Source organism: Stomoxys calcitrans, chromosome 5 (genome assembly GCF_963082655.1).
Source record: "Stomoxys calcitrans chromosome 5, idStoCalc2.1, whole genome shotgun sequence".
In the NCBI taxonomy this organism is placed as follows: Eukaryota; Metazoa; Arthropoda; class Insecta; order Diptera; family Muscidae; genus Stomoxys; species Stomoxys calcitrans.
This window is the reverse complement of record NC_081556.1, coordinates 1709144-1736567: the sequence shown is the minus strand read 5'-3', so window position 1 is coordinate 1736567 and position 27424 is coordinate 1709144. Positions and strand designations below refer to the sequence as shown.

The following is a 27424-nucleotide window of genomic DNA, read 5'->3' as shown; positions in this document are numbered from 1 at the left end:
TAAATTTTCAAAAATAAATAAATAAATTTTTTAAAGATGTTTTATGTGACCCGGTATTTCCATGTAATGATAGAAATACAATACAAACATAAAACACAGTTGAAGAAGATATATTGTAAAATATATAAACCCACTTTGATATTTGAATTTACGACATTTTCCAATCAAAATAATTTCTTTAGGGGTCGATTTTTGTTGATGTGCTAATGACCTCACCTCTTTATTGTATCAATGAACAGAACGTGCTTTTCAATATCTGTCAAGAAATGATTACATTACGATAGCCGCCAATCATTGAAGAAATCAAATGATTTTGATTTTTCAGCAATGACTGATGATTATGTGTACAGGTGACGCATACAATGCTATTACAATGACCGCGCATCATGATGTGCCATATAAAGTCCCATGACCATCATTCATGGCTGAAAAATCAAAAATGTGTAATCTTTTCTTGACAGATATTGAAAAACGTGTTCTGTCCAAAACAATGTTAAAAAAAAAAAAAACAGAAGAAGAGTAAAAAATCAAATAAAAGAAAAATCAATGTACCGTATGTCAGCTTTTTCTCTTTTCACATTCATTCTTTGTTTACGTTTTCTTCTATTTTACATCCTTAATGATGTTTATGGGGCCTATTCACTTTTGTTTTCGCAATTGACCTAAAACTCCGTTTACACTGCTCATTAAATCCGGATTTAAGTCTCTCGCAACAGATTTTATAAAGAAAAACAGATGATCGAGCCATTAAATCCGGATTTAAAGACCAGAGGAAATGGATTTTTTCCTTCTATTAGTGAACCTGGAACGTACACACGTTGAGTACGAACATGATGTGCCGTATAAAATGTTTATAATATACATGGTTCATTTGACAGGTTGACAGCGTTATCGTATTATTGGTCGTTTAAGCGACAATCGACTTGGATTAGTCGAAATCGATTAGTCGTCGATTTTATTATCGTCTCTCGCCAGTACGAAAATAATAATTAAATTTGAGTGATTTCGTTGGGAAAGTCAACTTTTTGGCCTTTCGACTTCTTTGGCTCGTTCAAAAGTCTGAGTTTTCCTCTTTTGTAGGCCTAAAAAGACGATATTTACCTTGCTTGCGGTGAAAGGGGGTGACATGTTTTTTCCCCCTTTTCATCTCACAGCTTTCCCCTCTCACGAACAAACTGGAACAAGAAGAAGAACAACAAACAAGAAGAAGAAACGATTTGTAATGTAAAAAAAATATACGAGTAAAAACAGGAAGTTAATTATAGATAAAAGAAATAAACAAAAATTAATAGAAGATAAAATTTCGCGGAGATTGTGGAAGTTATTTGTTAATATTATTATTAAGAAGGGGCGTTTTTCTCAAACTACCGTGAAAAATGGACCTAAAAAAAATCACGTCATTATTTCCATCGTTCATAGTGTATGGAGAGAAAAAGGAGACTAATAATCTCCAGTGTTTGTAAAATAGAATAAATGAAGCAAAAAAATAAATGGAAATAAAAAATTCTCGGATATAAATGGCTTTATCGTGGACTAAATGGAAGACTAGAGAAAAATCAAACGAATTATTGAATACGCTAACATACATCATCAAACGCACGCACTGTGGAACCCCTGGGAAGCGGGGAATACAGTAAAATTCCAATCTGTGCTTTCCCCCATTTATTTTGAGATACTGCATTGTACTCCACAACGAAACTCTTACCTGTTTCCGTCGCATAATTGCTTGCCGCACCAACCATAATGATGACCATTGACGAGGAGCAGCAAGCCCTACTGAATCGCGCTGCAGAAGAGCGAGAGCTGATATTCAATCGCTACAGCCTAGGGTTGGACCCCACCAATCAGGTGGACCCCTGGGAGAACCCCACTTATGAGATCTACCATATAACAGATAAGTATGTGCAATATTTATTTTATGATATTTTATAAAAGCTTTGTTGGTTTCTTATCAGAGAAAGTTTTATGGTATTCATGTTTTCGTATTCTGATGAATCTCAAGAACAACGCGTCTGTTAATTTCACTTTTTATTAATAAAGGCCACTTGTCTCGGCCTTTTTGTATGCATGAGTGTGCATAGAGGGAACATATTTCATAGTAAATGAAACAATGCTGGAACATATTGGTGGGCGAATGAATATTCTAACTTGGTATACAACTGCATACTGGTAAATTTATAAGCACAGCTTATCTTACAACGCCTAGACGTCTGTCTACCTTGTGATTATTGTTTTTTATTCTTCTAAAGTATTATCATGTCTCATACTGGACAAATTTATGCTGTTATCATATTGTAAGGGCTATATTTATCGAATGATGTAATAACAATAGCGCACGGTGGCTACCACAACCATCGATCGAAAAATTAGAAAAACCTTGATGACATTTGTTTGTGTCGTATTATTTTCTTATTGTTCCCAAGTGTCCACCAGATTCGAATACCTATATTCTAATATTAATATTCGGAAAGAGAATGGAGTAATTTAAAAATGTTTCATAATTATTACAATATCTGAGGATACGATATTCTGAATTAAAGTTTAAAACTTAAACAAAACTATTGTAAGGTGAGAACGCTGTCCAACAATTTTAATAAACTTTTCCTTTTGTTTACTTTGTAACACGAAGCCACAGTGGCAGTCCTTTTTGTTCAGTCAATTGTTAGACACAATTTTACTCACATCAAAAAGAGATATACATAAGTAATTCATTGTTGTTATTTTCTTTGTCTACACTATTTCCTATTTAAAGTATAAAATTTTAAACAATGTCTTCTAAAAACAATTTTTTTGAAGAAACTTCCAATGTGCAGATACTATAAACCACTGTGTATCTCCATTCATCTTTCTTTGCCATATCTTTCAAAGACTCACTCAAAAATTGTATAATAAGCTGATTTCGCTAGTTATGTGTAAGTTGTTGTTGTTAAGTTTTTTATGAACTGAGCGACATACCAAATCTTACAAAAAAAAAACTGGGTTATGCTTTTTCTTAGGGCGACACACGCGTACCGATATTACCAAATGTATTTTTGTAACTATTAAATTATAAGATGATCAAATAGCCAGTCTTCTATTGTAGCATTCATTTAAAGTCGATGACATTTTTTGTTACGCGACACACTGGAAGACAATGTATGACATACGCTTGAAAAACTTACAGATAATTGTGGATGAGTGTCTATACTACGGCAACATAATATTGTTAGATTACGATGACCGTCCTTTATTCGCATTAGATTTATTATACCCTCCACCATAGGATGGAGGTATACTAATTTCGTCATTCTGTTTGTAAAACCTCGAAATATGCATCTGAGACCCCAAAGGTATTTATATTATTGATCGTCCTATAATTTTAAGTCGATCTAGCCATGTCCGTCCGTCTGTCTGTCGAAAGCACGCTAATATTCTAGTCGCTTGAAATTTTGCACAAATACTTTTTATTAGTGTAGGTCGGTTGGGATTGTAAATGGGCTATATCGGTCCATGTTTTGATATGGCTACCATATAAACCGATGTTGGGTCTTGACTTCTTGAGCCTCTAGAGAGCGCAATTCGCGTCCGATATGGGGTTTTGACTTCTTCAGCTTTTAGTGGGCGCAATTCTTATCCAATTTGGCTGCAATTTTACACGTGGTGTTTTGGTATCACTTCCAACAACTTTGCTAAGTATGATACAAATCGGTTCATAACCTGGTACAGCTGCCATATAAACCGATCTTGGATCTTGACTTCTCTAGCCGCTGGAGAGTGCAATTCTCATCCGATTTGGCTGATATTTTGCACGAGGTGTTTTATTACGACTTCCTACAACTGTGCTTAGTATGGCGCAAATCGGTACATAACCTGATATAGCTGTCATATAAACCGATCTGGGATCTTGACTTCTTGAGCCTTTAGAGGGCGCAATTCTCATCAGGTTTGGCAGAAATTTTGACAACGGCTTCTCCCATGACCATCAACATACGTGTTCAATATGGTCTGAATTGATCTATAGCTCGATACAGCTCCCATATAAACCGATCTCCCGATTTTGCTTCTTGAGCCCCTACAAGGCGCAATTCTTATCCGAATTGCCTGAAATATTACACAATGACTTCTAAAATGTTCAGCATCCAATTAATTTATGGTCCGAATCGGACTATAACTAAAGATAGCTCCATTAGCATGACATTTCGTATTCATTATTCATACTTTGCCTAAAAAGAAATTGTGCGCAAAGAACTCGACAAATGCAATCCATGGTGGAGGGTATATAAGATTCGGCCCGGCCGTACTTAGCACGCTCTTACTTGTTTGATTATTACGATCTTGGATTATAAGACAAAAATATCTATGTTTAGCTCTTCTTCCACATGTTATTAGATATATGATTCCATTGTCATTTCATTTATAGAAAACAATGTAATGTAATGGCCCATTTAAATAACATAAGTTTGCTCCCTGCATCTTAATGAAATGTTTGTGGGAAAATTATCATTTGCATTGTTTCTAGGAATTATGATATTTTGATATTTGGTTATTTAGAAGCTCCAATAACACATTTGTATATAGAGACAGCGATGCTTGTCAAGCTCCATAGGAACGATATGGCCGTTGGCTACTTAAAGGCGCCAATAACTCACCTTGTCATATCGAGTATTATAGGCAATGCAAATTTTGCCCATGAACATTCCACTAAGGAACAGCGACAAACTTTTCACATATCAATTAGTGGCCTCTTTTTTACAGCCGAGTCCGAACGGCGTGCCGCAGAACGACACAAATGTTCAGCGTCATAGGCGGACATGCTAACCTCTGCGCTGCGGTGGCCTCCTCATAGGTACTCAGTATTTAAGCAAAAGCCAGTGCCGACCTCTCAGTGAGACTCTACACTCGATATCTCTGATTGCAGCTTCTCCGTATATGCAGCATATCACTATCCGCAACCGATGGAGCTTCTCGTAATTACGATGAACAACACACCAATCGGAGATCAGAGTTCCAACCCATATGGTGGAAGGCATATACGGTTTTTTATGCCCTCCACCATAGAATGGGGGTATACTAGTTATGTCATTTTTTTGTAACTAATCAAAATATTCGTCCCAGACCCCATAAAGTATATATATTTTTGATCGTCATATCATTTTATGTCTATCTGGACATGTCCGTCCGTCTGTTTGTCGAAAGCACGCTAACTTTCGAATTCAAGCTAGCCACTTGAAATTTTGCACAAAATACTACTTATAGGTGTAGGTCGGTTGGAATTGTAAATGGGCCAAATCGGTCCATGTTTTGATTTAACTGCCATATAAACCGATCTGGGGTCTTGACTTGTTGAGCCTCTAGAGGGCGCAATTCCTATCCGATTTGACTGAAATTTTGCATGACGCGTTTCATCACGGCTTCTAACAATTGTGCCATGTTTGGTTCAAATCGGTCTATAACCTCATATAGTTGCCATATAAACCGATCTTGAATCTTGACTTCTTGAGCCACTAGAGGACGCAATTCTTATCCGATTTGGCTGAAATTTTGCATGAGGTGTTTTGTTATGATTTTCAACAACTGTGCCAAGTATATAAACCGATCTGGGGTCTTGACTTCTAAAGCCTTCAGAGGGCGCAAATCCTATCCGAATTCGCTGAAATTTTGACTGACGTGTTTAGTTATCGGTTCAAATCGGTTCATAACCTGATATAGCTGCCATATAAAGCAATCTGGGATCTTGACTTCATGAGCCTCTATAGGGCGCAATTGTTATCTGATTTGGGTGAAATTTGTACAACATGACCTTCAACTACGTGTCAAATATGGTCTGAATCGTTCTATAGCCTATTACAGCTCCCCTATAAAACCAGCTCCCCTACTCTTTTAATTTTTGAGCCCCTAGAGGGCGCAATTCTTATTCGATTTTTTTCTTTACGTTTACTTATTTAATTTTAATTTTCAAAAATAGTTTACAAATCTTTTGAATATGAATTTGACGTGAATAACTGTTCTATTTTAATTTTAGATACGGTTTTATGCATGATTCCCGACTACCCGACAGACGCGATTCTCATGAGATACAACGAACCAAAATTGAGTTGGAACGTGATAAGAAATGGCACAAAATGTTAGCAGATTGGAATCCACGCCATGAGAAACTGCGCAAACGTGTTTTCAAAGGTATACCCGATCGTATGCGTTGGCCTGCGTGGAAAAAATTATTGAATGTTGAAGAGTCTATGGCAACAAATGAAAAGGTGTATCAAAACATGTTGGATTTGTCTAGAAAATATTCCACAGAAGTGCGACAGATAGATTCGGATGTGAATAGACAATTTCGTGATAATTTAGCTTTTCGTGAGAGATACAGTGTTAAACAAGTCTCTCTGTTCAATGTATTGAACGCATACAGCATTTATAATCCTGAGCTGGGCTATTGCCAGGGCATGGCATGCGTGGCAGGTGTATTGTTACTTTATATGCAAGAGGAGGAAGCGTTCTGGGCTCTCAATGCATTAATCGTAAATGAAAAGTTTGCCATGCACGGTCTATTCATAGAAGGATTCCCAAAATTGACACGCTTTCTGGAACACCACGATCGTATTATGTTGAAAATAATGCCAAAACTACACAAACATTTTATGAAACATAACGTTGACGCAATACTTTACTCAATTAAATGGTTTTTTGTTGTATTCGTAGAACGGGTAAATAATTGAAGCAAATTTCATGTGTGTGTGTGTCTAGATTCAATTTTTAATATTGTGTTCTGTTGTCCCTTTAGATACCATTTAGCTTAAGCCTACGTGTCTGGGACATTTTTCTTTTGGAGGGCGATCGTGTTATTACGGCAATGGCAATTACAATATTATACCTGCACAAAAATGAACTGCTCCGTCTTAAAGATATGGATACGATACTAGAATATTTACAAGTGAAACTCCACAAGAATTTCGGCTACAACGATGATTATGCCATAGAGGCCTTAGAACGTGTAATGAAAAAGTTGAAGGAACACAAACTGGATGTTCCTCCGCCAGCCAAAGTAAATGAATTTCCTACAAAACCATTGGGCCAGTTTGTCGAAGCTGATGTTGAAAAGAAAATTGGACGTCGACGTTCCGAATACACAGATACAGAGAAGCAAGTCATAAGTGATGTTATATTGAGGTAAAGAAAATGGAAATGAAAAGCAAAATTATGGAAACAATTGAAAAACATTCGGTTCTTTTCGAAATCTAAATGAGCTTTCTTATTGCATATCTTTAATTTTTCTTATAGACAAGAGCAAAACGCTATCGAAGTACAATCTACTGTATCATACGAAACTTCAGAATGTGCCACAGGTAAGTCGTACTGATAATTGTCTAAGAAACAAACTGTTAAACAGACTCTTAGAAACTCTACAACGCATGTATAATCATTTCTATATAATCTATTGTTATACTCTTCTTACTGCCTTAACTAAATTCACATCAATATCTTAGTCCTAACTTTAATTTTGAAATTGTGTTGTGTATTTGTAGGTTATATTTCAAATCATATTTCATTTATATACGAACTCACATTAACCTATATTTGTACAACATACATGAAAATATTAATATTATTTGGAGTTTTGTTTTTAGTCGATTCGCTTGCTATATCATTTGTAAATATCCTGTGTTCCAATACATTTTGTAGGCATCCATTTAATTCCTCTCACAATATCAAATTTATATACGATTATTTTTTCTCGAATCAAAGTTCTTTATACCATTTCTTTTTTGCTTTAAAATTTCATCAATATATGTATATTTTGTAGACAAAATGTTTTTCAACGTTATTATTTATTTTCTAAATTACCCTTTTTATTTATTCATTTAATGTAATAACTAAAACCAAGCCTATTTAAAAGACTCGGTTATAAGCATATTGATTAACTCAGAAAGGTTTATTACAGATTGCTTTAATAATATTCGAAAGAAAAATCCGAGATAGATCAAGTAAAAACATGCCCAGTTCGGCCGGGCCGAATCTTAGAAACCCACCACCACGAATTCTGCTAAAAATTTGCACTAAATAAATTTAGCTCAAGGGCATACTTTTACCCTAGGTAACAAATTTCTGCCAAACCATGCAATAATTAAAGCTTCAAGGATCGGAACAGGTATAATCGAACGATCGGTTTATATAGAAGCTACATATATCAAATTAAAAACCGTTTTATACCATGCTTGACACAGTTATTGGAAGTCGCAACAGAAATCTAGGTGCAAAATTTTAGCAAAATTTTAACTAAACATATCAGCTTCCAGGGGCCAAAGACGTCAAATCGGACGGTTTTTGTCACAGTTGTTGGAAGTCGTAACAGAAGATGCAAATTCAAATTTGCCTATGAACATTCCCTTAAGGAGCAAAGGTAAACTTCTAACCAGTTTTGCCACTCAAGATAATAATTTCCTACTAAAATATCAGAAAAATCCTACCAAACCCAACCAAATGTTCTGCAAGCCAAAAATGCCGAAGGACGGCCATTCTATTTTTCAACACTACAAAGTACAATATCATCGTTATCCATATAGGATCGAGACATTTCTGTCCTTCTGTTTGTTGAAATCACTCTATCGCCTTAATTTCAAAGATGATCTATATCTCCATATAGCACCCTTTATATATATCTTCAGATAAGAAATCTTGAGTTCGTAAAATCGTATTTTTGCCCCAATTTCAATGAACAACCGTGCCGAGTTTGGATAAAGCGTTCTCCCGATTAAAGTGTTTGAACCCTAAAATGCGTTTGTACTTCCCATTTTCGTTGTTTGAGTGAGTTGCATGAACTACTCAATTTCTGAGAATAGGCCAGATCTGACCACATAGCCCTGTTTTCCGATTGTAGGCATTGAACGCACAAAAGAAATTTGGAAGTGATTCCTTAACACTCATACCAGTAACAGAACTTACGCCCTTTTCCAGAAATTTAAAGCAATGAGACCCTTTGTAACAGTATTTAGCTCCACGGCCTACATGATTTTATTTTGCACTCTTAACGAATACACGGAAATGACAAGAAGTGAATAAATTTTGAGTTAACCCTTGCGATTTTGTCAGTATTTAACGTGGTATTTATTTGTTGGAAATGGAAAAACCTACCAAAAATTGAGGTCGCCTACCAACCTTCCAAGAGAATAAAAACCTACCAATTTTTGGTAGGAACCTATTCAAAACGGCAACACTGCTTCTCACATATCAATGAGTGCTGTCCGATTTAAGTATAAGCTCAATTATAAGGGGGCCTCCTTTTTATAGCTGAGTCCGAACGGCACACCGCAGTGCGACACCTCTTCGTGGAGAGGTCTTTAAAAGGGTGCCATTTCAAATGGTACAATACTTTACAAATTTCGCCAGCATTAGGAGGGGATAAACCCCGCTGAACAATTTTTTTATCTTCTCGCCAGGATTCTAACCCAGGCGTTCAGCGACGTAGGCGGTCATGCTTATCTCTGCGCTAGGGTGGCCTCAGTAAGAGAACACTCCGTGCAAAATTTCAACCAAATCGGACAAAATTTGCAGCTTCCAGGGGCTTAAGGTTTATATGGGAGCTATATCAGCTTATTGACCGATTTGGACCGTACTTAGTACAGTTGTTGGAGATCGTAATATAACATTTCATGCAAAATTTTAGCAAAATTGTACAAAAATTGCGGCTTGTAAGGGCTCACGAACTCAAATCGGGAGATCGGTTTATATGGAGCTATATCAAAATTTGAACCGAAATCGTGACATCCGTAGACGGACATGGCTAGATCAACTTAGATTGTTAAGGTCTCAGATCAATATTTTGAGGTGTTATAAGCGGAATGATTGGATGTAAGATTAGTATACCCCAATACTGTGGTGGTGGGTATAAAAATTGAAATTATAAATATAAATGGTTTTTATCTATTCATTGATTTATATATTCCATGTATGTTCCATTCTAAAAAAATGGCTTGAGCCATGTACTACTAACAAAATCATAGATGTGTTTGGTGTTGGTGTCCATGTACTATGGCTTTTTCACTATATTCGACAATCTAGGAAAATTCTAATGGCCCTGCCGTCTTCGAGTTAATCAACTAGCAATACAAGCGCGAATGGTTTAACCTAATAACTCTGGTGTTGGTGTTTACAAGTTCAAATGTACAATATGTACGCCTATTTATTATGTATGTTAACATTATTTATCTTGAAAATTGAAGATTTATTTGTTCGAAACGAAACTTTGTCTTAAACAACTGAATAATATCCCATCGCAGTACCTCATTATATCACTACGTAATATTAAAATCAAACCCGCAACACATTACACAAGTGACTTGAAATTTCATTGGAACCCAGAACCTTTTATGAGTGCACGATGTAACTTAAAGGCAGGTTTGGGATTTTAACGACATTTTTCGTTGCAAACAAGAATTGTATCCCCCACGTAAAATATAGGGACGAATCTAAGTCAGCGAAGAATATCGGTGTTTAACTACGAGCTTAACATGAGCGTTATGCCAGCATTGATATTCCTAAACGTATTAAAATGCAACGCCTACGTTGTTTAGGTCATGTTTTAAGAATATAAAGATAATCCTGCAGCTAATAAAAATTGTTCGAATTAATTCGAAAATGAGAGTTGAGTTCACGACAGAGTAGGATGAATCCGTGACCCGGGATAGCTGTGAGCACCACACAGGCTGGAACATTGAGGTCTGTGTGGTGTTCATTGCTGGGGCGGGCGGGTCCACCGGTTACGGATAGTGGTATGCTCCATCCGGAGTAACTGTAATTGCAGTCGCGGACAATCAGCGGTATCGAGCGAAGAGTGGCACCGGCTCTTGCACAAATACTGAGGCAAATTGAAGTTCAAAGTTCCAGCCTGTGTGATGCTCATAGCTAGCCCGTGCCGGGAAATGAAAGGTGATTGACAGTAGATAACGACTATAGAACAAAATACGAAACACCAATGAAGCCTTTCCAATGTTTAACGTTCATTGTTTTCCGATTTGTACCTAAAAAATAGGTTTGGCGAGTAGATTTCAATTATTTCACTTTTAGAACGTGATTAGATTAGACGTGAACCCTAACCTAAGACCTTGAAACACAAAATTTGTAAGGTGGCCACATCGGCGAATTGCTACAACAAAGCATCTTTTTTAGGAACTTGATATGTCAAAATTTGTATACAGGGCGAAAAAAACAAATCGATTCACCGTCACATTTAAAATTTACGGCAAATTTGCTTCAACCAATCAGAGCAAGGAAAAGAAGTTTATTAATATTTGAATGTCAAGCAAGAAAAAAAATTATAAAATGTTCAAAAATCCCATTAGTTCCAGAGGCTTTACCCAAAAACCCACCAGGATTGCAAGTTTGAATAGTTTTTCACTAGGTTATTGCACCGATAAAGTAGCTACCAAGTGCAAATGGGCTGAAATTGTTTCCAACTTCATAGGCGTGTGTCTCGATTATAAGCAGGGACCACACATCACAAATGTCGAATGCTTGTTGGTGAACATGAGGTTTCCTCCTGAATTGAGTTCATACTATTTTGATGGGCAGGGTAACCCCCAGCGTACACCCAGCAAACGGCTCAAATAGGAATATTGTAATTAAAGCTCAAACACCACAAGGACAGTTTTTGTACCCATTTTTGAGGCTCTTGGATAATTATGGGATATTCAAATCATTTGAAAAGGAAGGGGTTAAAGATTGCTGGATACGATGATGATTGATATGTGAGAAGTTTGCCCCCTGTTCCTTAATGGGATTTTCACGGGCAAATATGCCTAGACTCTGTATTTTCAAGAATCTCCTTCAAAGTTTTGTTTCGTTGTTTTACGGCGAAGTTGAAAACGTTCAAAATGTATGTGGTTTAACTCTTCCTTGCAACCCAGAGTTCAGTTGAGGGTCGTGGTTTAATGGTCTAATTGTTTTACTATCGGCATAAGGTCGGGAGGTGTTTTTAGCTAGTTTAAGTTATACTCTATTATAGCTAAATTTGATATTTAAACTTAAAACCTAATAACACACATTCTGGCTGTAAATAGGATAACGTGCGATACACATGTAAATACAACGTTGCTTTTAACCATAAAACTCTCATCACAAAAGTGTGCCAAAGTCGTCCTAAGTTAATTTAAGTGGATCTTACCATAATATTCTACATATAGATTTTTCTTAATGAAAACAAAACTTCTAAAATTCTTTACCTCTTTTTGATATTCTTTTTTCGTTCGCATTTTGTATGTTTTCGGTGTTTGTCCCACATGTCCATATACATATATAAAAATACTGTTAATAGGTGATGCATATTCAATGAAAACGTATCAAAGTATCACTAGCCTGGCAACCTCACCGGCCATTAGCAGTAATTCATTATATAGCAATGGATTCTTTGTTACCATAACACCACCACCACCACCACGAGCAACAACAATAACGACGACAACCACAGAGACGACAGCCATAACGTCCACAACACAAATCAGCAATCAGCACAATATGAATTCATCATCCAGCTCGGCAATAATTGGAACAAGGAATAACTCCGATGTGGGGCATAATAAACGATCCACAAGGACAGAATTGGAATTTGAAGATCCTTACCAATTGCCGAATGGGGAGCATTCGTTTGTTTTCGACAAGCAAAATGAATGCTATGGCATTGAACAAAATGATATTAATATTCTAATAACAAATTATGACCAAAAACAAAGGCAAAGGAGTACTTTGCAGGTTGGGGGTCAGGCCGACGACGATGATGATGATGACGATGACGAACTGAGCGTAGAAAATACTCGTCTCTAAGGCCTTATTTTGGTTACAATACTAAACCATTCTAGCTTATTTAACTGATACTTAGTAAAACAGAACACACATTGTACAATCTATATACATAAAAATATTAATTTTATTATTATACATATATTTTTTTTTTTTGTTAAAATTGAATAATTTAGAAAAAAATTATTAAAATTTATTTGTTCAAAACTGTTATACTGCATTTGCACTACTCATAAGGATTAAGAGATTCTTCTTAGTGTACTTATAAACCATTAATTGGCGTTTCTAATGAAATCTCTCACACAAATTTGTGGATTCTGCCTACCACCTATTTATGCGCCTTACAATGATACAGCCCCACTGAATTAGTGGCTGTAAAATTCATTGTGTTTTTAAATTCTATATGTCTAAGACTGTTGTACTGCCCAAAGGAAAGCATTGAGCTAGAGCTATACATAAGTAGTGTACGACCTACATACATATATGTATATATAAATATATATATATATATATTTTTTTTTATTTTAATATCCCTATTCTCCAACTATTCCTGCAGAGTATTTGAATTCAGTTATCTTGAAATCTTACATTCCTGTATTTTGTAATTTCCTATTTGATCTACTTAATGTACTGAATTACACCATATAAGAATTATTTTGCCTTTTGTCTTCACATTTGTTTTCATCTTTTGTTTTTCATTTTTGGTATAGTACGACAAACAAACTACTGTTATTATAATTTATCTGTATGTATTTATTTAATAAATTTTTTTATTGAAATTCAAAACTACCATATCTTTGTGCATTTTTAATTTGTTGCATTTTTTCGGTATTGTATGGAAAAATGAGGAACCTTAGACATGTAGAATAAAAAAAGTAGACAAGAGAGATGTATTTTATTCTTCCATAGGACAAGTAGGCCTTTTGTGTGTGTGCGTTTTTTTTTTGCAATTAAAACTTTCGCTCCTCAGTACCTATAGGAATGTAGAGAGCGTTTGCGTAACAGTAGGAATTTTTGAATTGTGCATGATGTTCTTCCATAGTTTATCTCTTTATCTCTCGAATACACAAAACTGATTGATGTTTGTCAAACTAATAACAGGCTAACACATATTTACACTGTCTGTCGTTCGCTGCCTCACCTTGTGAACACTAACACACTCTCAAAGCAAACAAACGTAATTTTTAAAAATGCAATGCCTCAATTGGAATATGACTATGAATAACATTGGCTCTTCTATTTTTATATGCTAAAAACATACAAAATTTGATCGAATTGGATGTCCGCTTAAACGAAACGAAACGAAATGAAACGAAACGAAACAATCCCAACTACTACCACCACCCACGAAAACAAAAAAAAAATAATAAATACATTAATAGTAACTTTAACTGTGCCCGAGGATAATCATTCAATAAGAAGTTCGCTTGCAGGTACCTCTATGGCTTCTCATGGTTCCTCGGAGACCTTTTCCTTAGAGGACAACAAGTAAGTCTATAAGCAAAAGGAGGTGTAAACGAAATCTTCATTTGTTTTTCCAATTCCAGCATACACTTAAAGACAGCAAATGCCCTGCAAAATACACCCCAGCGAGAGGTATTGATGGGCACCTGACGATTGCCACCCTCAACGCCGCCTCTACACAACTCAATAAAACAATGCTATTCATCGCCGCTAATGGAAACAACCAAACAAATGAGCGCCGAGTATAAGGGAAAAATGGTTGTGTCCTCAGCGGTACCGGTGGTGTCTTCAATAAACAGCTTGCACGCCTCCCCAAACACTCCAAAGCACACTGTCGACTTGCTAATAGAAGCAGCCACACCCACCACGCCTGTAACTCCAGTGGCGGCCACAACGCCTGTGCAAACTCCTACTCCTACATCCCAGTTAACATCTTTTGCTATTGTTTAAAGACAATCAATCACCCCCACAATATTCTTTATTATACCTAATTTTATTGCGATTAGTTTTAAGCAGCAGCCATACATACATATATGCTGAATATTTGTATTATTTTCCTTTTCGAATAAAAATAAACTCAAAAAGCCCGGTTTAATATAAAGTCCCATAGTTCTTTACATACATATATATAGCTGGAAGGGTCCTAACACTGCTCTATCCAAGTCTGTATTGTCCCTTGAATCATGTATTTTGTGTTTTGCTCCTATCAGCGCTCAATTAGTAGTCTCAATGTCCTTTTTGGTTCTTTTTTGTATATGACATTGTCCGGGAACATCGATAACCAAAATATGTAACCAAGTATATAAACACTTTGAGCTTACTGTTACATGAAATATTTGTATATATGTGTATATGATCATTAGTATGTACACACGTAGGTTTAGGTATAACACGTCCTAAAATTATGTCCACCCCCTCCAATTAAATTGAATTTGTTATAGATCGATACTGTAAGGTTCTGTCCGACTTGGTTCAAAAACAATTCCGCTATGCATTTCCTTGTTTCCAGTACAACTAACAAATACTTTTAGGTTTGTAATTAAGTTATTTATTCATTTGTATTTCTTACTGACTAAGAAAGCATTTATGGTTTTATATTCATATAGTTATAAGAAACATATTAAATATAAATGTATATTACAAAATAATATGGGCATTTTTTTTATTGGGTTTTCATTAAAATAGCGCCTAAATAATATGGGCTGGCCGGCGCATAAAAAAAGTACCAAAAGCTAGCCTACAAAAATAGTAACAAGGTTTGCTTTTGGTGACCTCTTGCGATTTAATCAAACCTCATTGTTTAGAGAAAATATGGAGGGCCCAGTAAGCGACTGAAAAACTTTTCATGGTTTTTATTTTGTAGTGGTTTAGACATTTAACACTAGAAAGACAACCGCTCATTTTGAATTTCATTCGCAATTTTCATAGAAGAAAAAATATTTTTATGTTGCATTTTAAGGGGGAGGGTCCGCCCGATCAGAACAAATTATATTGCTTATATCTCATTGCAGACCAACATACATAATCCGTGAAAATTTTACGAAAATCTGTTCAGCCGTTTTTTAATCAATTATAGTTTGGTCTGGAACGAGATATAAGCAATGTAATTTGTTCAGACCGGTAGGGGGTGGGGGACCCTCCCCCTTAAAATGCAACATAAAAATCTTTTTTCTTCTTAAGCGAAATATATTCAGTAGCGATGAACGAACATAGGTTTAAAAAAATGTTTCAATCTTTAAATGTTCCACTTAACTTTACTGGTTGTAAAGAAGGGCTAAAGTCTTGCGATGCCAAGACACAATGTGGGAGCTATATCCAATTTTGATGGACCTCGGCGAGCAAATATGTTCAAACTGATATAACTGCGGTTGACAAATGATAACATTATTGCAAAGTATGACGATCAAGAATATATATACTTTATGGAATCGCGCAGAGGTTAGCATGTCCGCCTATGACGCTGAACCCCTGGGTTCGAATCATTGTGAGACCATCAGAAAACATTTTCAGCGGTGGTTTTCCCCTCCTAATGCTGGCAAAATTTGTGAGGTACTATGCCATGTAAAACTTCTCTATAAAGGGGTGTCGCACTGCGGCACGCCTTAACATTGAGCTTAAACTTAAATCGGACTGCACTCATTGATAGGTGAAAAGTTTGCCCCTGTTCTTTGGTGGAATGTTGATGGGCAAAATTTGCATTTTTACAAACAGAATGACGAAATTAGTATACCCCTATACTATGATGGAAGGTATAAAAAGTGGTTGCCGAATATTGCCACTTTTTGTAACTGGAATTGGGAACTTCAGTTGAAATGTTCTGTGGAAGTAACGATCCTCGTCAACCTTTTACAGGTGAGAAAGCTCGTTCTGGTCCATAGGACCGATTGCCCCGATAACGTTATGGCTATTGATTACTTAAAGGCGCCAATAACCGCCTTGTCATATCGAGCATCATAGGTACGCAGTATTTAAGCAAGAGTCGCCCGGTTTCTCAACAAACCGCCCGGTCTCTCATCGTGATGTCGATGAACACTACATAGATCGGAGCTTAAAGTAGGTGTATGTCCATAGTGGCATGGGGCGGATTAATAGCTGCACCCTCTTTTCAACCTAACGTAGTGTTTTTATTTTATTTTTATTAGCACGGACCTAGGGGAAAAGTAATGGTCCTCGTAACCCTGTTCGGAGGGAAAACATACTTTCTTAGTAGTTTAATCGCAAATCTCTTGTATTAGGGACAAAGATACCTATAAAAACAACCATTAAAGATACAAATGAACAGGAGCCACAAATCCCATTTTAAAGAAGCTTCAAATAAAAGTATTTTTTTAGAGAAAATAAAGGTAAATTTATGGTAGAAACGACTTGTACTACAACTGCTACTCTTAAGTTCATGCGCGCATATGTAAGTTCATTCCAAAATGAGAGCACGAATCCCCAATGATATATTTTGTTCGGATTACCCTTTCTACAATAAGGAATTTGAAACACTTGGGATTTCTAAATCAAATGTTGCGATTTTAAAATTAGATGTCCCAGGAAGACCGCAAATTTTTCCTTCAGCCTCATACACTATTTTTCAGATTGTTTTCGAAAAAAGGTCATTCGCTTTTTATTAGCAAGAATTTATAGAATGTGCCATTACATTATTCTTCAGCACTTAAAATTGTGGCTGTGAGTGAAAAAGGTAATAAACAGAATGGTTAGCGTTATTTCGCTATTGAAAAAAATAAATAACCACATATAGCCGGTTTCCAACTATTAGAAAAATAACTACTACATTGTTTAGGGTTTATTTATCAGTCTTCTGCTTCTTCGATTTTGCACTATTTTCAATCATTTTACCCAAATCTTTCAGGGAAACCTCACCAGAACCTCGAGGCAGTGGTGTGGGTTGATTCGGTCCCGGCTTCCATCCAACAAAATAGATTATTTGAAATGTTGCAGGAACGCCCTTTTCATTGCCATACATTTCTTTATAGATTGCACTAGACGCCATCATGGTATCTCTATCCAAGTGTACAGGTCTATTGAAAGCGGCATTGTTCTCTGCCATTCCTTTAAGGTCAAACATTAGCTCATACATTGTGGGATACCCAATGACAATTTCGTCAGTGTCAATTGTCAACATAGTGAATCCCGCACGATTGAGCAGTGCACCCACATCTCGTATCTAAATTGAGAAATTATTATAAATAGAATTCCCCATTTTAATCAATTCAATGTTCAAATCACTTGAGTAAATGGTGATATATGAGGTGCTATACCGCCTTTTCTTTCCAATTCGGCTAATTGTAAAGATGATCTTAGCTCATACAATGTGTCACCGCCAAACATGGACGCAATAAACACCCCATCTTCTTTCAGACTGCGTATAATTTTGCCAAAGCAACCGGGCAAGTCATTGATCCAATGTAAACTCAGCGATGAGATAACCAAATCCAAGGATTGCTCTGGAAACTAGAAAATGCCTGACAATAATGATTTGCCTACTTTGCCTAAGCACATGTCACACATACATCCCACAGCTCCTCGTCAATTTCTCTTTTGGAAATTTCCAATCCCGGTGTTCCGGTAGCCTGTGACAGCATTGCAGGGCTCATATCGCATAGTGTCAAATGCTTTACGCTCTCCGCTAAAATATGGCGTGACAAAAATCCTCTGTTGCATCCCAAATCAGCAGCCGTATTAAACTCCTTCTTAATGTCAAAGACTCTGTCGGCCAAGCGATAGCCTACCTCCTCTTTAAGGTAGTCATAAAGCTCGACATCAGGACTAAAAATGCAGGAAAACGGTAATTGTCATGGTAACTTCATGTGGCTGTGTCACAGACTGCCATACCTCAATGCAGCTCTTTCCTTCTGTAATCGTTTCGCATTTCTATCGAATATCTTCTGATGAGAAGGTTGATTTGAAAAGTTGCACTTTATCACAGTTAAATTCCGCAAAACATTGCGCCTACCATGGCAAATCACGTTATTTATATTGTTTTGTAATACGCTCAACATTTTTCCACTATTCTTCTCCCCTTCTGCGCAAACAACGTGTAGACAGATGTTTGCCAGCTGTTTCAGCTGTCACTGCCAACTTTGTGTTGTTAGAAAAGAAAATCAACTTTTGTACCATTGCGAGTTAATGCGATAGCAGCAGCTAATAATGTATTGTTGAAATTTACAACCTGGAAACCATTTAGTCTAGCATAAAACGAGTTGGGCTTTTTGGTCAGTTGGCCAGTTTCGCTCTACCCAAACTCTTAGGAATCGCACCAAATTAAAGAAAGGCATTATTTTTCTTAACAGTTATATTTTAAAACACTTTAATTAGATTTTTAATGACATATGTTTACGTAAAAGAATGGCTTATTCTAACATCTAGAGCATATACACTTATTTTTTAACCATTTTCAATTTTTCCGATCCCATTAAGATTGTTCTATCGACCTCGGATATCTTTCGTTTCGATGCGAATGGGTTAACGGAATTCAGTGGTGTTCGAACTATGGATTCCGAAGAAGCTTTAGACATTTGACTCTCTGTATCGTTTCCACTGAAGTTCTCCTGAGAGGCCTCAGTTGGCGGTGTGGCAAGCAGAGAATCATTTGGGACTTTTTTATGCAATGTAGATGTTGGTGAGTTTGAGAATGTAAATCTCTTAAGGGTAGACTTTTTAGTAGATCCCAAGTCCATTGATTTTGGTGCCAGTTTCATTGGATTTGATGACGATCCATTTTGGTAGGCTTTCAGCAATATCAAGGGCGATGCCGGTAAAGATTGTTCAACCAATTGTTCTTCGTTCTCCCTTGCTTGTTGCTCTTCTTCTATTTGCGGAAGCAGTTCGGAGAGCCGATCAGATAGATGAATTCTTCCCAATTTTGTGGCATACTTAACTGCCAGCATTAGTAAATCTGTAGAGGAAATTGTTTCAATCAGTTCCTTTGCTCGCATTTCCATTTCGTTACGACATGCTAATGCGAAAAGTTTTATTGCGGTTTCTTTGACTGTTTTCTCAGAATTGTCCATTGACATTATTGACGCTCTGAGCATTGTGTCTTCGAAGGACGATTTTTCATGTTCCAAATCGCACAAGGGCAACTGCAGAGACAATTCTTGAACCATGGGCCGCGGATTTGTCATGGGATATGAAGTTCCACGACATAAAACTGCCTGTAATATTTGTGACCGTTCTGAGAGCGATATAACAAAGTAGTTATTGGAAACACTTGACGATTGCTTCATAGTATCGCAAACCGGATACCAACAGTTGGACTTTAGATTAAATAATTGCACCAAGCCCATTGAATCGCTAAAGACGGGCGAACCGCAATCGGAGAACCCTAGCCAAGTCAATTGTCTTTCTGGAGTCAGTGGTAGGGTAATGTTTTGGCATTTTAGTCGTAGGCCCGTAGTTTGCAACAGCATCGCTTGCAAATGTTGTTGTTTTAAGCTAGATGCTGCGCCGTGGTAACAAACTAAAATACGATCTTCATAGCCAGCCATACAAACGACGGGACCTGGAATAGAAATTACTTCTCTTTGCGTTCCCATGACAGTGAATATTCTTAAAAACTGCATGCTTGTGGAAACAGCTACCATTCTGGAAGTTGCACACACGGCCTCTACACTCTCGCAATCTGGCAGCTGGACAGACCATTCCTTATTCCCCGACGAGGCCAAAGCTATGCAAACCAACTTTGATGAACTCTCTGTAGCCATAGCTAATACAGTCGAACTCAAGCTAGCCATATTGTGATTATTGTAGTTTGGTATGTGAAGGGAGTGATGAACACTTGCATCATGAAATTCTACATCAATGGCGCCATCTGATGAATCTGCGTGCAGTGTAACAATTCCAACAGTATTCCACGCCAAATACCGATGTTCCAAATGTGAGGGTGTAGAGCTTGGTTGAAATGGCTCTTGTTGTTTAAACATTTTTGGAAGACTTGTCCCATACCCCACCACAGATGGTGTTGCGGAACGCATATTCTCAAGAGAATCCTTTGTTTCGTCATCCTCATTTGTTACTCCGTTGGCATAAGACATCACTTTACTTTTTAGTTTTTCTATTGATACCACATTTTCATCGTCTTCGTCGTCATCATCGTTGCTATTGAAGGGCACTTCTCCATTAACTTTAGCTTCATCGTCAGCAAATTCGATATCATCGAAACCATCCATTGCTTCAGCATTCTCAACTAAGTCATCGCCTCCAGCTAATGTTTCTTCCGTTGAAAAAAGCGTACCTAATTGGCCAGTTGCGTCGCAGTATGCTAATTCATCATTATTTTTATTGCTCCAAGCAATACACGTTATAGCTTGGCATTCAGTGGAAGGTGGCTCACACTTTTTAGGTAGCCGTGATGAAAAATCAAATACAGATATTTCCCCTTTGTCCGTAGCTGCGGCCAAATATGTACCATCCTTAGAAAACTGGCAACATGTATAGTCACCTTTGATTTTGTCGTCCGTCATGGAATATTGTACTTCCCAGCTACTGCAGTTTAGAACAGATACTTCCTTTCCATTGGCATAGACCAACGAATTTCCATGTCGAGGTTCGAAGCATGGTGTTCCAAAAAATTTTGCATTCTCAAAACTGTTTGATTTCGGTAGATCAGATATAGTTTTGAAGTCTTGACCTCCATTAGATAAATCCCATATTTTTATAACTCCATCGCCACCCATCGAAGCTAAATACTTTCCCATGGGATGAATATCCAATGCCAGCACTGGTCCCTTATGTCCCTCTAAATCTATGGGCTGATTTTCGCCTTCTTTCAAAACTTTTATGTTTGTATCTTCTGACCCGGCAGCCAATATATCGCCTGCAACTTTTATACATATAACAGGAGCCGTAAACCGTAACAGTGTTCCATCATTGTCCAAGTCGGGAAAAGTGTAAGCTTGGACAGTATTGCGATCAGTTGATGCTAACAATTTGTCTCCTTTTTGTGCTAGACATACCACAAATTCCCCTAGACAATTTGAGGAGGGATCGTCATCATCGATTCCACGCCATCGCCGAATATCACCATCGGAACCACAAGTCAAAACAAATTCTCCATCGTTCGTGTATATTAGACTTGTATAGCCCGTAGTATGGGCATATCGTAGTGAGCTTCTTTCGAACATTACCAAAATGAAAATGTTAATATTTTAATACTAAAATTTAGTGTGGAAATGAGCCTTGTTTTGTTTTAGTTGGCAAAAAGTATTTGGCGCGAAGCTATCACAGCAAAAGATATGCAGCTATCATTTTAGTTACTGAAAACGTAAAGCAATTTGTCAGAGATGGGAAATCGAATCAAGATTGAGAACAGTGTTCACTAAAGAAGATTAATTGTAAAGATTTTGGGAAATATACATGATATTCAGATTGCTTGGTCTTTGTCAAGGTGGGTATTAACTTTAAATTTCCCATTGAAACTCTATATAAAAACAAATAGTGAAAAAAATCTGTGAAAACAATTTTAATTGTGGTATTAAAACCCCGTTTTCACTGCTCATTTAATCCGGATTTAATGGCTCAATCATCATTAAATCTGGATTCAATAGCTCGATCATGTTTTCCTTTTATAAAATCAGCTGACGAGAGCCTTAAATCCGGATTTAATGAGCAGTGCAAAAACCTGTTTACTTACATGATCGAGCTTTTAAATCCAGATTTAAGGTCCATACCCGACAGAGACCAATATCCCGGAAACCCCCTTATTTAGTTTACAAATTGTACCTAAAAATGTGTGTATTCTTCAAGAAGATTGCGTGTAGAGTAGTTTTGACTTATGACTGGTACTATGTTTGTTTTTCACCGTTGAAAGTCCATGTTTTTCGTGATTACTTTTTTGAAACACTTCACCAACAACAATGATAAAATAAAAATTTTATTTAAAATTTCCCATAAGTAATAAGGAAATATCCTACTGAATGAAATCAGCAAGTTTTTTTGCTTTAAAATCTATTATCTCAAAAACGTAATCGGGGAAAAACATCGCGAAAAACTAATATTGTATTAGCCTTTAGTGCCAAAACATGTTTTGCATTCATTTTGTGGCAGCTAACCGATTTTCGCACTTATATTAAATGTTTTTGAAGGCCAAAAAGTGTCATTTATCTGATTCCCCTACCTGCCGCTGATGGCTCTTAAGTATAATTTTCAGTTACAATTTGTTTGTTTCTTATGTAAATATATTATAAGTATGATATACAGAATTCTTCTATTCCGAACAAAAAGTTCAACGTGAATGTATGCACTTAAACGATTGGCTGTAAAAATGATTTGCATAGAAAATTGGAGAGAAATTGACTTTTTCGCATTTAAACGATTGGCAGGTACATAAAAACTTCTGTATTGTGATTTTGTTTACAATTTTGTTCGGCTGGGATGGAATTTAGTAGGTTTTTTTTTAAAAATTTTGGGGTCGCAAAAATGTTTTTGTAGTGGCAACGGTGAATATATGCATCCGAGTTTTATTATTGATGGAAAGTGAAAATTGTCTGTGTAAATATAAAGTGCTTGCTTTATATACATAGAACGTGTGTTTTCATTGAACATTGGCAACCCTGCCAATATGCGTGTTAGTTTGTTGGTAGTACAAAATAAGAAAAATAAAAGGTTAACAATCACCTGACCCCTATATTAAATACTTCTATATATCGCATGTATACCTACAATAGAGTTGAAGTTATCGCTAACTCTGGCACAATCGATATCAAGAATCGAAAGTTTAAGCAGTTTGTAGTTGCGAGGGTGCAGATAAGGTGGTTGCATATCAACATATTAATGACGTTTTGGACACACCATTAGGAGTGGAGAGTGACGCATTGATTTTGTGAATTGTAAGTTAATAAAATAAAACATCATGGTGGCCACTCCTTATTTGTTCAACGAAATTGAAAAGATATTTCAGAATGTAAGTAAATGGATGATTTCTTCGTTGTGTTAATTAATCATTTGTACTTTTTAGACCCCATTGTATGCGATTGTTTTAGAGGCGTTTCTTCTCCTCTCTGTGATATGGTTATTGTTCTACAAACGCAATGGTCGCAAGCGCTTTTCCAAAGAGGAAGAAGATGAGATAATATCAAAGTATGTACCTGAGCCTTTGGTGGGTGATACAGATCCAAACCATCCTTTGCTGCGGACACGCCTGGTGCGTTCCAAGGTTGGCAAACGGATTGTAGTTGATGGTAATGACTGTCTTAATTTAGCCACACATAATTATTTGGGTCTGCTCGAAGACGAACAAATACTAGAAGATGCCTGTAAAAGCTTGCGAAAATACGGCGTTGGATCCTGCGGTCCTCGTGGTTTTTACGGTACTATGGATGTTCATTTAGATTTGGAAGAGAGATTGGCCAGATTTATGCAAATGGAGGAAGCTTTGGTATATTCTTATGGATTTTCAACTATAGCAAGTGCTATTCCGGCATATTCCAAACGTGGAGATGTTATATTTGTGTAAGTAGTCGTATAATCTCATATGGAAAAGATGTCTTAATAAAAACACTTTCAGTGATGAGGCTTCAAACTTTGCTATTCAAAAAGGTTTAGACGCTTCAAGGAGTACCATATATTTTTTTAAACACAATGATATGGAGGATTTGGAACGCCTTTTGAAAGAACAGAATCAACGAGACATTAAGGTAAAGCATTTTAAAGACAAATTTTTCTTCGATATGTAATTGAAATACATTTATTGTAGAATCCAAGCAAAGCTGCTAAAACAAGAAGATTTCTGGTAGCTGAAGCAATTTATATCAACACCGGCGAAATGTGTCCTTTACCTCAGTTGATTGCATTAAGAGCAAAGTACAAACTACGTTTTTTCCTTGACGAAAGTCTATCTTTTGGAGTATTGGGTGAAAACGGTCGCGGTCTTACTGAACACTTCAATGTAGATGTGAGTATCAAAAAAGAAGCAACCATTCCTTATGAGATAATCCAATAATTATAACTGTTTACGCTTGCAGCGTGGTGAAGTCGACTTGATTTCTTCCGGCATGGAATGGGCTGTTGCATCAATTGGAGGATTTTGTGTGGGTTCTCACTTCATAGTGGAACATCAGCGTTTATCAGGCCTTGGATATTGCTTTTCTGCCTCCTTGCCACCATTGCTCGCTCAAGCTGCTATATCTGCACTCAACCGTTTTGAGAAAGAACCAATTATATTTGCAGAATTGCAAGAGAAATCTAAAGCGGTACATGCAAAATTTAGTCATCTAACAAAATTAGCTTTAAAGGGACATGAGCTATCGCCTGTGAAGCATTTGTATTTATCAGAAAATGTGGAAAGTCCCGAAGAAGAGAGAAAAATCTTAACAAAAATTGTCGATAAGGTAAATGGATTTAAATGTTGTTTATTCAAAATTCTAAAACAAATCAATACTTTTAGTGTATTTCTGATGGTGTTGCTGTCGTAGAAGCCTGTTATTTACATAATTTAGAGAAACACGTCGTACGCCCCAGTATTCGGATCACCACAAATCGTCTTTTAAAAGACGATGAAATTGAAAAAGCCTTTAATGTCATTGAAAATGCTTCTAATAATATTATAAGAACAAACTAATGGTATTCCAATAGCATAAGTTAATTGTCTTTTCTTTGTCGTATTTTACGTGCCTCATGTAGACTTCTTATTGACAAAATGGATTAATTCTTTATAAATTTCTATAATATATAAGCGCAACATCACAACACTAGCACAATAAAAATTATTTGAAAAAAGAAATAAGTATAACATATGGACCCGCATTTCCAATGCAGCCTTATTATTTATTACAAAACAAGTACGTCCGATCAAAGAATGCGTATGTTAACGTGAAAATTTTTCCTCAAACCATCCGACCTTCCGTCTGTGGAAATAACAATGGCAAACAAACGAAAATGGATCAACTCGGTAAGTACAGAGTGCGCCAGAGAAACTTACATATTTGAAAAGACTCCCAAGAAGTGAGTGAGGCGAAAAGGGGGTCAAGAGAAGGCGCATATGGAGTGGGAAGTTTCTCTCTTCAGTCAGTTGTCATCATGCTCTGATCTATCTAGGGGGAAGAGAGCCTTCGCCGTTGAGAGCTTTTCTAACGGTCGCTCACATGCTCTGCGCTCGCTTTAAAACTCCTACTCACAGACTTTTTCCTGGCCGTTATTCGATTTTGTCGTGGGTTAACTAATTTCTGGAAGTGTCGCTAAACCCAGAAATGGACTTCAACGGACCCTCAGAACTCCGGAAAATATCGAAAGAGTTATGCAGTCAGTTGTGCGTTCTTCCCGCTGTTCGGCTCGCAAGCACTTTGGGAATTTCATCAAGATTTTAAACTTCATCCCTATAAATTGCCTATCGTGGAAGAATTAACTGAACGCGATTTTGTTGCCAGTCAAAATCAATGTGAAATGCTGACTGACAAGTAGCTATGATGCTTGAATGTGACTGACAAGGCGAAAAATTGGCGCCAATAAATAACCAATGGCCAACTAGTTCCCGGGACGATCGGTCCTTTGGACTGAAATGAACTTGCTCGCCTACAGGAGCTTGACGAGGATCCTCATGCAAATGTGGTTTAGTTTAGATACTTGCTGCTCAGTCAGGTTAATACTCGTATATATATTTAATAAGACTTGTTGGCTTTGTAATACAACAGCCGGCTTGCAGCCGATTGTACGTACCGGATTGACCCGATGAGGTACTTCATCGACAAAGGCTGCCGTCTAAGTGTACAAAAGACTGCTACAACAACAAAAAATAGAGCAAAATTTATTTATTTTTTCACGAAATTTTTAAATGATATTTTTGGGGCCAAGGTTTACATATATTGCTTTTGTGAAAAAACTTGGAGAGCATTTCTTTAATCAAATACCTGTTATTAAATTGTTTCATCCTTTTTCTATATTTAATGAAATTAACTACAATTTTTCTTAGTTAGTAGTGGCATTCTAACATAGACTCACTTAGTAATATCACTATAGTCCAGACACTTGATAACTATGAGCAGCACACAGCCCGGAACTTTGAGCTCAGATCTGCGTGGTGTTCATTGTTATCACGAGAAGCTTAGCTGCGAGCTACCGAAGTTGCGAATAGTGAAATACTCCATACAGAGTAGCTTCCATTGCAGTCGCGGATAATCAGCGGCTATCGAACCGGTGAGAGGCCGGGTGGTACCGGCTCTTGCATAAATACTATGTGCCCATGATGCTAGATTTATAAGACGAGTTATTGGCGCCTTCAAATAACAAATGGCCGTCATGTCCCCGCGACGATCAGTTCACATATAGACATATAGATATAAACAACAACAACTTTAGTGAGAGACCAAGCCAGCTGGTGGGAATCGAACACATTACTCTAGTACAACGAATTCACTACCAACTCAGCTTCAAGCGAAAAGGTTGGGAGGAGCAATAAAAAAAAAACGTATTACAAATCTACCTATACTGCTGTTTCCAGAAAAGTCTCAGCTATCTTTTTAATAAAGGATGAAGACTACAATAAATGAAACTCTGTTACGACTCTTATAGGTTGACCCACGAAATGTTAATTTAATAACCGCTTTGAGCCACAGCTCAATGTTAATAAAATTTTATAAATGATCTATTTTTCTACACAAAAATATTGTTAAGTACATACCATAAATTTCTTTGCACTTTTCTTTGAATTAACATTTGAGTAATAGATAATATTTGTTTAAATAAAATAGTT

The 27424-nt window shown here is 36.7% G+C and overlaps 4 protein-coding genes and 1 long non-coding RNA gene across 8 annotated transcripts; 2 read left to right on the top strand and 3 right to left on the bottom strand.

The window, feature by feature from the left end:
- Positions 1-923: 923 nt before the first annotated feature.
- On the bottom strand, positions 924-27424 carry LOC106089692 (uncharacterized). The gene is made up of 2 exons (XR_001221671.2): positions 27353-27424; positions 924-1175 (listed from the first exon to the last, which is right to left on the bottom strand). It is a non-coding gene; the product is annotated as an uncharacterized LOC106089692 (long non-coding RNA).
- Positions 1164-15380, top strand: LOC106089688 (USP6 N-terminal-like protein). Of its 4 annotated transcripts, none has more exons than XM_013255638.2 (6): positions 1164-1898; positions 6002-6683; positions 6761-7146; positions 7258-7322; positions 14202-14256; positions 14316-15380. In XM_013255638.2, the coding sequence occupies exons 1-6, from the start codon at positions 1744-1746 to the stop codon at positions 14380-14382; spliced, it is 1410 nt and encodes a 469-aa protein (XP_013111092.1). In that variant the 5' UTR covers positions 1164-1743; the 3' UTR covers positions 14383-15380. The 4 variants fall into 4 exon arrangements, with proteins under 4 accessions (XP_013111092.1, XP_013111091.1, XP_013111090.2 ...); XM_013255637.2 differs by having other exon boundaries at positions 14151-14256; XM_013255636.2 differs by lacking the exons at positions 14202-14256; positions 14316-15380 and adding an exon at positions 12287-12873.
- LOC106089691 (arginine-hydroxylase NDUFAF5, mitochondrial) lies at positions 17510-18790 on the bottom strand. Its single transcript, XM_013255641.2, has 4 exons — positions 18574-18790; positions 18252-18507; positions 17968-18192; positions 17510-17905 (listed from the first exon to the last, which is right to left on the bottom strand). Exons 1-4 carry the CDS (start codon positions 18738-18740, stop codon positions 17525-17527), a joined length of 1029 nt encoding a protein of 342 aa, XP_013111095.1. The 5' UTR covers positions 18741-18790; the 3' UTR covers positions 17510-17524.
- Positions 19016-22011, bottom strand: LOC106089687 (WD repeat and HMG-box DNA-binding protein 1). The gene has a single exon (XM_013255635.2). It carries the CDS (start codon positions 21861-21863, stop codon positions 19119-19121), a length of 2745 nt encoding a protein of 914 aa, XP_013111089.2. The 5' UTR covers positions 21864-22011; the 3' UTR covers positions 19016-19118.
- Positions 23286-25472, top strand: LOC106089690 (serine palmitoyltransferase 1). Its single transcript, XM_013255640.2, has 6 exons — positions 23286-23641; positions 23696-24189; positions 24245-24374; positions 24434-24631; positions 24702-25067; positions 25124-25472. The coding sequence occupies exons 1-6, from the start codon at positions 23591-23593 to the stop codon at positions 25295-25297; spliced, it is 1413 nt and encodes a 470-aa protein (XP_013111094.1). The 5' UTR covers positions 23286-23590; the 3' UTR covers positions 25298-25472.